The sequence below is a fragment of the Genypterus blacodes genome, unplaced genomic scaffold (assembly GCF_046128005.1).
Source record: "Genypterus blacodes isolate CSIRO-AG114 ecotype Tasmania unplaced genomic scaffold, CSIRO-AGI_Gbla_v1 ptg000070l_1, whole genome shotgun sequence".
Lineage (NCBI taxonomy): Eukaryota > Metazoa > Chordata > Actinopteri > Ophidiiformes > Ophidiidae > Genypterus > Genypterus blacodes.
The window spans coordinates 3,704,728-3,716,282 of NW_027466880.1; the positions used below are offsets into that span (position 1 = coordinate 3,704,728).

The 11,555-nt window shown below is 45.4% G+C and overlaps 1 protein-coding gene across 2 annotated transcripts in view; it reads left to right on the forward strand.

Moving 5' to 3' along the window:
- The window catches only part of fgd5a (FYVE, RhoGEF and PH domain containing 5a), a 29,854-nt gene extending 18,554 nt beyond the window's left edge, over window positions 1-11,300 (forward strand). The window contains exons 8-21 of one of the 2 annotated variants that reach the window (XM_076156590.1): window positions 2,637-2,727; window positions 2,828-2,878; window positions 3,216-3,274; window positions 3,944-4,015; window positions 4,327-4,395; window positions 7,248-7,331; window positions 7,445-7,524; window positions 7,693-7,789; window positions 8,038-8,175; window positions 8,334-8,436; window positions 8,533-8,669; window positions 9,072-9,200; window positions 9,535-9,692; window positions 9,896-11,300. In XM_076156590.1, coding sequence (XP_076012705.1) covers window positions 2,637-2,727; window positions 2,828-2,878; window positions 3,216-3,274; window positions 3,944-4,015; window positions 4,327-4,395; window positions 7,248-7,331; window positions 7,445-7,524; window positions 7,693-7,789; window positions 8,038-8,175; window positions 8,334-8,436; window positions 8,533-8,669; window positions 9,072-9,200; window positions 9,535-9,692; window positions 9,896-9,932 — 1,305 coding nt within the window. In that variant the 3' untranslated portion in view covers window positions 9,933-11,300. The remainder of the gene's footprint in view (window positions 1-2,636; window positions 2,728-2,827; window positions 2,879-3,215; window positions 3,275-3,943; window positions 4,016-4,326; window positions 4,396-7,247; window positions 7,332-7,444; window positions 7,525-7,692; window positions 7,790-8,037; window positions 8,176-8,333; window positions 8,437-8,532; window positions 8,670-9,071; window positions 9,201-9,534; window positions 9,693-9,895) is intronic. The other variant, XM_076156591.1, reaches the window with a different exon arrangement.
- The last annotated feature ends 255 nt before the right edge of the window (window positions 11,301-11,555 follow it).

The following is an 11,555-nucleotide window of genomic DNA, read 5'->3' on the forward strand; positions in this document are numbered from 1 at the left end:
GGATGAAACTATGAAGGATTCATCTGAGCCAGCAAAGGATATAAACTTAAAACATTATTGACACTGTATGTTAGCCATACATCTTACTACATACGGTCACTTTCCCCCATATACATTAATCTTTGAACCCGGGGGTTTGTTGCCGTACGATCCTCTCTCGTGTGTGTGAATGTGTGTGTGTGTGTGTGTAATGAGGGAGAAGGAGGGCCAAGGGAGAGCAAAGCTGTTCACACAGGTCGCCGGATAGACTGCACCTCCCACTGAGAGGGGTGATTGCTCTTTTCCATCGACCATGCTGCGTTTGAAGCCGAAGTTATTACCTCGTCAGAAATCAAAGTGCTTCGGTTTATTTTTATGTGATTAATTAGTGGAAATGTGTGTGTGTGTGTGTGTTATATCTGTTTGATATAATTTCTCTAATGAAACATTTGATAGAGATATAAGCTTTGTCCTGCACTGCTGTCAGATTCCTGCCATAGTACCAGATACGACACACACTTTGAGCCCCACAAATTCACACACACACCCTCACACACACACGCACATACACACACCAGTTCATATTTGAAGAAAGGTGAAAACAGTCCAGATTTAGCATTTATTTCTGATGGAAAATGAAGTTTAGAGAATAATGCAGCCTTAGCTTTGTGTTGTTCCTTCTCTCTTTCTTTTTTTTCTTTCTCACCTTCCTCGTTCTCTCTCTCCTCCTCTGTGAGTCCAGCAGTTTAAGTGGTAGTTATAGTTGTCGTGATTTCATTGAGGATGTGGCGTTGACAGTGATAAAGTAGCCTTGGACCTTGATCAGATCACAGCCAGGCCTTTACAGGATTAAACCCTCCTCTCCACAGCCAGTCGCTTGTTTACCGTCTCCAAACATTGGCCAGTGTGTGTGTGTGTGTATGTGTGTGTGTGTGTGTGTGTGTGTGTGTGTGTGTGTGTGTGTGTGTGTGTGTGTGTTTACCTCTGAATGCCTGTTTGTGCATCTGTATATTCGAGATGCGCTGTAGGCTCATGTCTAATGTGTACACACACTGCTTGGATGTTGTAACTGTTTACATCTTTACAAGCCACTCCAGCATGGATTTATATTCATGTCATGGGTGCGTGTTTGTGTAAAGAAGAAGCCCAGGAGAAGAGCAGGAGGATGAGGAGGAGGAGGAGGCTGTGCAGCAGGTGGACAGAGAGCGATAGAGTGAGAGAGGAATGGAGAGAATTCCTTGTAAAGGCAGCTGGGCAATGAGGCAGACAGAAGCTAATTAGAGAAGCAGCCTCCTTTACAACTCCCCAATTAGATCAGTTGTGTGTGTGTGTGTGTGTGTGTGTGCGTGAGTGAGTGAGAGTGTGTGTGCACAGTGCCCCAAATCAGCTGGCTGTGACAGAGTGTGAGGTGTGTGTGTGTGTGTGTGTGTGTGTGTGTGTGTGTGTGTGTATGTGTGAATCGTGCTCCCCTGTCTCCCTTCCTTTCCTTTGGCTCATTCACCCAAACACACCGCACGCTAATTACCATCTTTGGCACAGCCGAGAACTCTGCTTCCTCCCAAACAAGTGTCAACTGGATGACAATTTACAAGCGACACTTGAATGGAGCGGAAGCTGCACCGGCGAGCAGATTTAACAACACAGAGGTGGTTATCATTATTGTGATCGAAACATCAACGTGATCAGGAGAGAGCAAGAGCGGACAGAGGGGAAAGGAGAGGAGACGGGGGGGGGGGAGGAAAGGAGTCAAGCTGAGGTTGTGGTGTAAGAGGAGAAAGGGATGAGAGGGGAACAGACAAAGAGAGAGAGTGTGTGAGAGAGAGAGAGAGAGAGAGAGAGAGAGAGAGAGAGGGTGAATATTCATGAGGAGACATCAGTCGTTATTAGAAAGCTGTTTTATTTTTGACTTTCTGCTCCAGATTGTGATAATGAAGACAAAGAGCGGTGTGTTTAACTCGCACCCCAGACCCTCCCCTACAGACACTATCTCATCACCAGCCCAGAGAGTGTGAACTCAGCGTGTGTGTGTGTGTGTGCCTGTGTGTGCCTGTGTATGCAGTGTAAATGAGATGAAGATGCTGTTTCCCGCAGGGTGCTATCTGTACCCCTCTAATGAAGGATAGGACTTTATTGGATTACAAAAGACTCTTTGTGTGTGTTTGTGTGTGTGTGTGTGTGTGTGTGTGTGTGTGTGTGTGTGTGTGTGCGCGTGCCTCTATCGCTCCTCTACAGCTCGGGGCATAAATACCTGTCAGAGACAATTAGATCCTGATTGATTTTCTTCGATTGGGCCCATTTTTGTCCCTTTTCACCTGGCAAATCATTGCTCAGAGGAGAAGAAGAAGAGGAAAAATGGAGCCAGGTTGAGTTTTGTGTGCAGTGGAAAGATGCATGAAGGTCGGCTGGTCCCCCGGTGTTCTCTTTTGTCATGTCTGACCTTGACTCGCAGCATGAAATTAGAGGTTATACCCTCAAAGCAGTGATTCTCAGCGGTGAGTCCAGGGACAGCCTGGGGGTTCTTAATACAAAGTGTGTGTTGGGCATCAGAATGAGCGAACAGTTAAATTCATAATGATGATTAATTTTTACAGCCTTTGAAAGGTTTTCATCACGTGTTAATATCAAACTGGTGTGTGTATGTGTGTGTGTGTGTGCAGACACCGGGTCCTGATGATGCTGAAGTCCCACTGAAACACCAGCTGCTGCAGGTTATAGTGAGAGTGCTCCAATATCGTATGCTGTTCACAGGTAACACACACACACACACACACACACACAAACACACACACACACACACGCTTGATGCCATATTCTAGCTGTTCTACACATTGTTCTGTGTGTCTGCCAGATTACCTGAACAACCTCTCGCCTGACTCTAAAGAATATGAGGACACACAAGGTAAGTCTGCAAAATGGAGCTCTGTGATCTAACAAAGGCAAACCAGCCCACACACAAACTCACACACACACCCACACCTACCTGTTTGAGTCCACTGCAGTCAGATTAGATATGTGACACAGTTTTGCTCATTATATGGTCCAGACGATTTGGACTTTGGACATTTCTTCTCCGTGCAAAAACAAACTGAATCCATGATGATTCAGACCGGAGCAAACAAAAGACACATGTGAACACGCCTTGATACACTGCAGCTGTGTGTGCGACTTCAGGGTATAAGTGTGTGTTCATCTCTCCCTCTCCCCTCTGGGTCTCTTTGTCTCTGTTTGTGTTGCAGCTGCCTTGTTGATCGTGTCTGAAGTTGCAGACCAGGCCAACGACAATCTGAAACAAGGAGTAGGTTTAATATGGATTGCTCTTGTTTAGCTCCTTTTCAGTTCTTATGCATTGAGTTGTGTCTTTACGTTATGTGCAGCAATGAAAGAGTGAATGAAGCGTTCAGAGAGAGAGAGAGAGACGTCTCTTCCTCTCTGCACGCTGCTGATTAATGTAAGGGTGAGGAAAGATGATGTAAAGTCCCAGGTGCAGCGTTACAAAGGGGGCAGTGTAAGGATGTAGAAGTGAGCAGGTCATAGAGATGATTCACACAGACACCCCCCCCCCCCCCCCCCCCCCCCCACACACACACACACACACACACACACGCACACATACACGTATGCTCACAAGCAGGCCTGTCTTCCTCACTATCTCACATACAGTCTCACTATCGCGCGCCTCCTCTTTTTATCGCAGTCTCTTTCTCTTCACTGTCTGTGCACATGCTCTCTCTCTCTATAAAACACACACACACATTGGCATAGAGGCTGACAGACAGTGGAAACACAGGCTCCCTCTATCTCTGTCTCCACCCTATTCAGTTCCCAGTATCACATCCCTTTCCACCTCCCTCCTCTTCATTCACAAACAAACAGGAGGGACAGTTTCTTTCTCTCTCTTCTTCGTGCATCACTGGAAAATATCTCTCTCTCTCTCTCTCTCCTTCTCCCTCTGTCTCTCTTTCAGGAGAACTTGCTGCGTCTGGTCCACATTGAGTACAGTGTGAAAGGCAAGAGGGACCTCCTGAAGCCCGGAAGGGTGAGCACCATCTCGCTGCTATCCAAACACAGCAGCACATTGTTTTGTAGTGATATCTGGACAGCAGCCCCCCTGTGGAGGGCCACTGGATCTAACAGGCCTTTAGAAGTAGTCAAAGAAGAAGTCAAATCCTTTAGCTCAATAAAACTACTAAAGCAACAAGTTAATGTAAAGTAAAAACTGAAGGTCATTAACACCTTCAGGTTTGGAATAAATGAAGATACAGAGTTTTGTGAAGTGTTTTCTTGCTTTCAAACTGTACCTACTGTTGCATTATCGTGCTTTTCTTCCTCTGTTCTTTCCTTTGGCAGATGTTCGTCAAAGAGGGCACGCTCATGAAGGTCTCGAGGAAAAGCAGGCAGCCCAGACACTTGTTTCTGGTAATATTTTTATCTCATTTTATTCTATGCTTTATTTATTTTTTATTGGTTCGTATAACAAGGACACTGCATCGAGGCTAAACTACACGGCAAAACATTGAAGTGATTGCAAGGCTATTTTTCTTTCAGTCAGCGACATGATTTAAATTTGAGCCGTTCTCTAATGGTGGGTGGTGTGGTGAAGTCACATGTCCACCAAGTTACACCAGTAACAGTTCCGGTTACAGTTCACTGATTCATACACGACATGCAGCACTGTGTGAAGAATGAGCCACACCCACGCATCTTTGACAGCCAATTATAGTGAAACGATAAGGAAATGGAAAAAGGACTGGAGAAGATCTTTCATCTGGCTTGGTCCAGACTATCTACATGTTTAAGTTTGTGACATTTGATTCAAATTTGTAGGAGGAGATACAAAATACTTCTTTTATTAATGGTGGGTAATCTAGTGAGGCATAAAGGGGAGTGGCCTTTATGGACAGACTTGCATAGACCCGAGGAATTCAGAGGAAAATCCCAATTTGTTACATTGATTTTGTGCTGATTAGCCAGGGGGAGTAGAAAATACCTGATGAATTCCAGAAACAATATCAAACACAAACACACACAGAGAGAGGGAGAGAGAGGGTGAGAGCGAGCGAGCGAGCAAAAATATGTGGGAATGTTGGGCAGAGGTTATGTAGGTGAAGGTGGTGGTGGGCTGTGGAGGAGGGCAAGGGGCTAAGGCTGTAGACCTCCAGCGCTCACCACACCCATGCAGCGAGGGCCTCCTCCCTCTCCTCTCCTCTCCTCTCCTATCCTTCTCCTCCTCTCCGCCGCTCTCGTCCTCCTCTCTCTCTCAGGACTTGTTTTCCAGGGCTCCACTTCCTCACAGGATGTTTGGTGTGGGTCACTGGATGCCGGCTTCCTGTGTATTGGGAGGGGACTGACAGCAAAGTGAAGGCCAGACACCCTGTAGAATGCAGGGAGGAGGAGGTGGGGGGCGTCAGGGTCTTACACAAACACACAACGTGAGATCGAGAAGCACGCGCAATTGTTCCAACGCGCAATCAGTGCTGTCTCATGTTGGGAAATATGCTTAAGCTACATATCCGGGAGGACCAGTATTCACCATTTTATGCTCGAATGAGAAGATACCTTTTCTCTTCTTTCCCCTTCCCCTGCATTTAGCTTGAGCGATAGCTGGTTGTTGTCTAGTGGTGTAGGCTCATGTAAGGGGGGTTATGTAGCCATTTTCTCTCTTAAAGTGGCTTCAGGTGCAATTTATGGGCTTTTAAGGAAAGAGAATCCAAACAACCCTGAAGATGAAAGCCATCGATCCTCTCAGCCACAGAGAGGAGCTAAAAACCCTCACATGTACGTCCACTGTGAGGGAAGACAGGGAGGCAGGCTGGACGAGTGAAGGGAAGGATAAGAAGAATTATAGTGGTACAGAGAGGAAGGAGGATTGAGTGAAGGAGCTGAAAAGGTTCCGGAAAACCTATGTATTAAAGTGATACGCTGGCAATGGCAAAGTTATATAGAATCTGATGACTCCAGGAGATTGCAGTTTTGAGCATTTGAGAGATATGTGGCATTCACATACTAAGTCCATAGTAGAGTAGACCAGAGGACATGATTCATGGTGCAGGTCAAAGCCTCGAACAGCTCCTCTATATGAAGTTATAGTTTTAGATAGAAATGTCTTCACTGTTGCTTCAGAAAAAGCATACAGATATACAGTACAGCAGTAAAGTACAGTTTGAATTGGGGTGTGCATTGCTTCTGTCTTTACACAGCAAATGGCTTCATATCTTCAAAAGGCTCCAACATGCAACAACAATAATTTCTTGCAAAGCGATACATTTTGTAAAAGGTATCATGGGGTTAAGCTGGTGCATTTTGTGTTTCTGGGAAAGTCATTGGTGATGTCTGTTGGTACTGAGTTGAGTTTCAGTGGGAGAAATGTGTGAGTGAATGAGCAGCGCTGGGCGGGGCAGATGAAGTGCGGTGGCTGCAGCCCAAGGGTCGCAGTCAGGGCTCAGGCTATCGCTCACTGTTTTGTCAGCAGCCAGCCGGCGAACCCTTGACTGTGGCTGTTTGGGTTGTTGTTGTTGTGGTGTAGGTGGCCGGGTCCACCCAGTCCTGGTTCTCACAGCTGCTGTTGCTTAGCTTGGGAGCAGCGTTGCCTGAGAAGGCAGGGAGGGCGAGGGAAGGCCGGAGCCCCGGAGCAGGGTGGAGAATTCCTGGATGCTGCCTTTACGGCCCCAGCGGATGTTTAGAGCACACATTAGGTGTGACCAATGATGTCATCTCTTTTGTCTGGGTAGGAATAAAATACCTCTCAGAACACAATGGACTCAGTGTGTTCTGGGGATCACAGTACTTTTGGTCTGACAAGCAAATAAACGCCTTTTTGTTTTGGGAGAACGACTTTGTTGTTTGCTTTCATGGGAACCTACCGCTGACATGTTGCACAGGCGTGTGTGAACGCTGAGAAAGGAAACATCATTTATAGCGTCATTTAGCTTTCAAGGGTAAATAATGGGTTTCATGCAACACCAGCATTTTTAAGATGTTGTTGTCATGGAAGCGCTGCCACCTCGTGGATATAGTGGCATATTGCATTCTGATTCTTGCTTAGTTGAGTCAGATTGTTTCACACTCTATGTAATCTAGAGACAGATAAGATAAGATCCGATGAGATAGTACTTAATATATCCTGAGGTAAATGTAGAAGTGAATCTGTTCCGTAGTCGGACGCGTCATCCATTGCGCCACAGGCCCAATAAGCTGCTCTCATGTTCACTAATCTATACAGTCTGAGGTATTTACCTCTTGTTTTCTGTTTCTGTCTGTGCCCTCGTCAGATGAATGACATCATGCTGTACACCTACCCTCAGCAGGATGGGAAATACAGGCTGAAGAACACTCTGTCTCTGTCTGGCATGAAGGTAGCTTTTACTTTGATCTTCTCCAGCAATGATCTGATCCCATGACTCTCTTCTTAAGTCTTCATAAGGTTTGCTGATTGCACTCTGGTGTATTTTGTTCTCCCTGCACACAGGTGAGCAAACCTGTCCTCGATAACGTACTGAACTGTCTCAAGATTGAGGTGTCTGATATCACCATCACACTGTCTGCCAGGTGAGAATCTGACCATGGAATCCCTGAAATGGACGACATGCACTTGTGACACATATTTAATGTGCCGTTTGTGTGTGTGTGTGTGTGTGTGTGTGTGTGTGTGTGTGTGTGTGTGTGTGTGTGTGTGTGTGTGTGTGTGTGTGTGTGTGTGTGTGTGTTGCTTTTCAGCTCTGTTGGAGAGAGAGAGGACTGGTTCCACACACTCAGTCGAGCCATTGCAGACCACGCTGCAGGACTGTGTACATTTGGGGGACCCTGCAGTGAGGTAAGAGAAAGACATGTAAATCAGGCATCATAATAAAAACAAAGGTCAATTCCTAATGATTACTAAGCATTTTTACTATTACACAATTTAGGATCAATTGTGCCTTCTTCAAAAATTTTCAGTTACTTATAACTTGCTCTACCACAATTTGACACATCATTCTCTGTTTGCTTGTGTCTTGACTCATATGTTGTGGTTGTAACATTTCGACATTGACATGACTTGCGTGCGTGCGTGTGTGTGTGTAGGCCCGTGAGAAGTTATGGATGGCTCTGGGTGAAGCTGCTCCGGTCCTGGTGCCAGTGTCCCATGTGATGATGTGCATGAACTGTACCTCAGACTTCAGCCTCACACTCAGGAGACACCACTGCAACGCCTGTGGCAAGGTCAGACACACAGCGACATCGAAAATCAATAGTGACGTAGCACCATTTTTCCCCTTTCGTTTAAAATCCAATCACATTCCACATCGGGATTGTTTGCCGGTTTTCCTTACAAATGAAGCCAGGAAAACGAAGTGTGTCTGTCTTTTCTCTCTGAGCAGGTGGTGTGTCGGGCGTGCTCCAGGAACAGATACCCTCTGAAGTACCTCAAAGACAGAGTGGCAAAAGTTTGTGACCACTGCTATGCTGAGCTCAGGAAAAGAGGTGAAACTCAGCTTTCTGTACAAAGATGTGCAACGCAGATCTCTTGCTTTTTGCTGTGGCATTAATCTGTGATTGTTTGTGTGTGTGTGTGTGCAGGTGGCAGTGTGTCAGGGCCGTGCAGTAACTCGAGCCCACGCACTCACCGGGCCAGCCGTCCCCTCTCCGCTGTCTTCCAGAGCCTGCAGCCCCCGAGTCTGTGGAAGAGTAGGAAGAGTGCCATTTGTCTTAACCAGGTGAACTAAATTTCCACCTAACACAGCATCTTTATGGCTCAGGTTTCTTTCTACTGTACTATATTAGATATTTAGGCTTGAATGTGGTATCACACACAAAGAATGCAGGAAGAAGATGAATAAGTAACATATGTGCCATTGAGACACACACTCCAGTGTTCAAACGACCAATCATATTTGTCAAGTGATCCAACAAGGAAGTTCCCTGACAGGAATCGAATTTGGAGAATGTGTAGCATGTGAGGTATCCCATATGAAACAGCTGCCAGTAGGGTACACTATAGTTCCTGACAGCTCCCTCCCTGCCTTTTTGTTGAGTTGTTTTGTTACAGCTGCTGGGGTGGTTTTGTTCATCATGTTCCCACATTCACATCTGTTCCAATGTGTGTTGCGTAACATCAGGTGTCGCTTGGCGTGGAAGGCTCCACCATGAGCGGCAGCCTGCAGCGCCGAAAGAAGAGCAAGAGGAAGTGGAAGCGATTGTGGTTCCTCCTCAAAGACAAGGTGCTCTACACCTTCACGGCCCGTGAGGTGAGGGGGCACAGAGTCTCCCACACCAGCCCCAAAACGCTCGCTCACACATAAACACACACTCATGAGCACTGATTCAGAGTGAATCGCTCACAATCATTCTCTGTCATTCCTCTTCAAACAGCCAACGCAGTGTCACGCTGTTTTAACGCCTTTCAGTTCAATCTACACGATTGTTTTCTTTGTGCATCTAATGGAGGGAATCTCTGTGCTCTCTCTTTTTCTTTTGACATCACTCTGTCCTTCCTATTGCATGAAATGCTTGTAATTCCTGTATCACTGCTCACACTAGTGATTGTTGGTTTTAACATGAATGCCTGTGCTGCTGCCTCAGGATAAAGTGGCATCAGAAAGCCTGCCGCTGCAAGGATTCACCGTCAAGCTGATTGAGAGGCCAGAGGGAGAGGAGAGCAGCAGCAACGTGTTCCATCTCTACCACAAGAAGACCTTGTACTATAGCTTCAGGGCGGACGATCAGCACGCTGCACGCAGGTCAGGAGCTCTTGGTCGGATGTACTAACTCACCCACTAAAATCTTATGCCCTGACCGAGAATTGTGTTCCAGTGGTTTGTCACTCTTGCAACTCAAATCACTTCCCTCCCCTCTGTGGTTGTTTTGTAATATAAAATGTCTTCCTGCTCTTTTTAATGGGTTGTGTTCCATTTGTCTTTGCTTTTCTTCTCTGTGTTTTCAGATGGGTCAATGCCATGGAGGAGGCGACGGTTTTATAGCGTCCACCCGCTTAAATACACAAGTCCTGCTGTCTAGATTATGGAGTACAAACAGCTACCTGACCACCCAGTAAGGATACATCATCCCTGGCGTTTTTGAGGATTATAACTGAAGGATTAAATCATCAGAGGGCCACCCAAAGGGAGAAAGGTGTGGAATGAAGAAAGAGCAAGTGGGTCGCAGAAACCTCAGGAGCCTTGGTGAACTTCAAACATTTTTGTGATGCTGAGATCCTGAGATATGGCAACGTTTTCCTCCCCCTGCTGCACATTTTACATATGCCATCCACAAACGTTTCCTCCACCCTTGCTGTGTCCCTGTGTTTGTTACCGGGCTCACCTCACATGTCCACTGGACACATCAAGTCCCTCATTTTTGTACGTCAGCCAGTGTGCCACTGTGTTGGGACGTCACAACGTTCTGATGCAGCACATACGTGAAGAATATTAACAACAAACTTTGCTCTGTCTTAGTATTTACAGTGAATATCTCTGAGATAGTTGATGTTCTGAATATACGTATATTGTGAAGTATACAATGCAGATAATGAAGTGAATTATATGATTTATTTGTATAGAAAGGGTGTTACATAAATATTTGGAGTAACATTTGAGTCATCACAGCGTGTCTACATGATGTTTTACTCTTATGAAATGACCCTCAGCATGCCGAGTCTCTCAGTCACTCAACAGTATTTCTATGATAATGAAAACTTTGTATTTGAATCTATACGTTATTAGATCTTTTCCAAAAAATTTGTCTCACATTTCTGAAGTGCTGATTTGTTGAATGCAGTGCAATTTGCCATTGAAGAGATGAATGTGCCTGAAATGAAATCGTACTCCTCACTAATTTTTACATTATCGCAGTACTGTACTACTGTCGCATCTCTAGAAGATCCTTTGATAACATTTGCTTCTTTTTCCATCCTCTAAACTTGTAGTATTTTAAACGGTCAAGTAACATACCAAAATAACCAAACGTCCTGTATATTCTGTATTTTGCCGGTGCTTGTAGTGCTGGAAAAAATCCTTTCACACTACCTTGAATGTTTCAGTGTTCATGTCACCTGAGTCACTTGTCTCCACAGCAGTGTTAGCAGCACACTGATGTTCACTCATACATAAGTTCACTCCATGAAACACGACTCATAATGCAGCTATACAGTACCTACACACCTCCACCGGTTTCATCATTTCTAAAGCACACTGTCGTTCATCGAGTGCTGGTCAGCTCTTCTTCATGTGTTTATTATGGGCCACACCTATAGCGTCATTATGGATTGTACCTCTTTCTCATAGTGCTTCGTAAATGTAAATGTTTATGTATATAGATACATACAAAATAAAACTCTTTGGAAAAGTTGATTTGCTCTGTCTCCACAGTAGCGTTCAACTTGGCTCGTGATCAAAAACTTGTTCCTAAATGGAACAGTGGGCGGGTGTAATAACACAAACACATTCTTCCATCCATACCCGCACAGCAGGTTCCACTACATCAGTTTAACGGCTTTCTTTGCAGCACTTGTTGGAGTAAGAGGCGATCGCCATTGATTAAAATACACTTAAACTATTAATCGAGTCGTCAATATTTGTCTATGTTTATACTCCGACTTTGAGTCT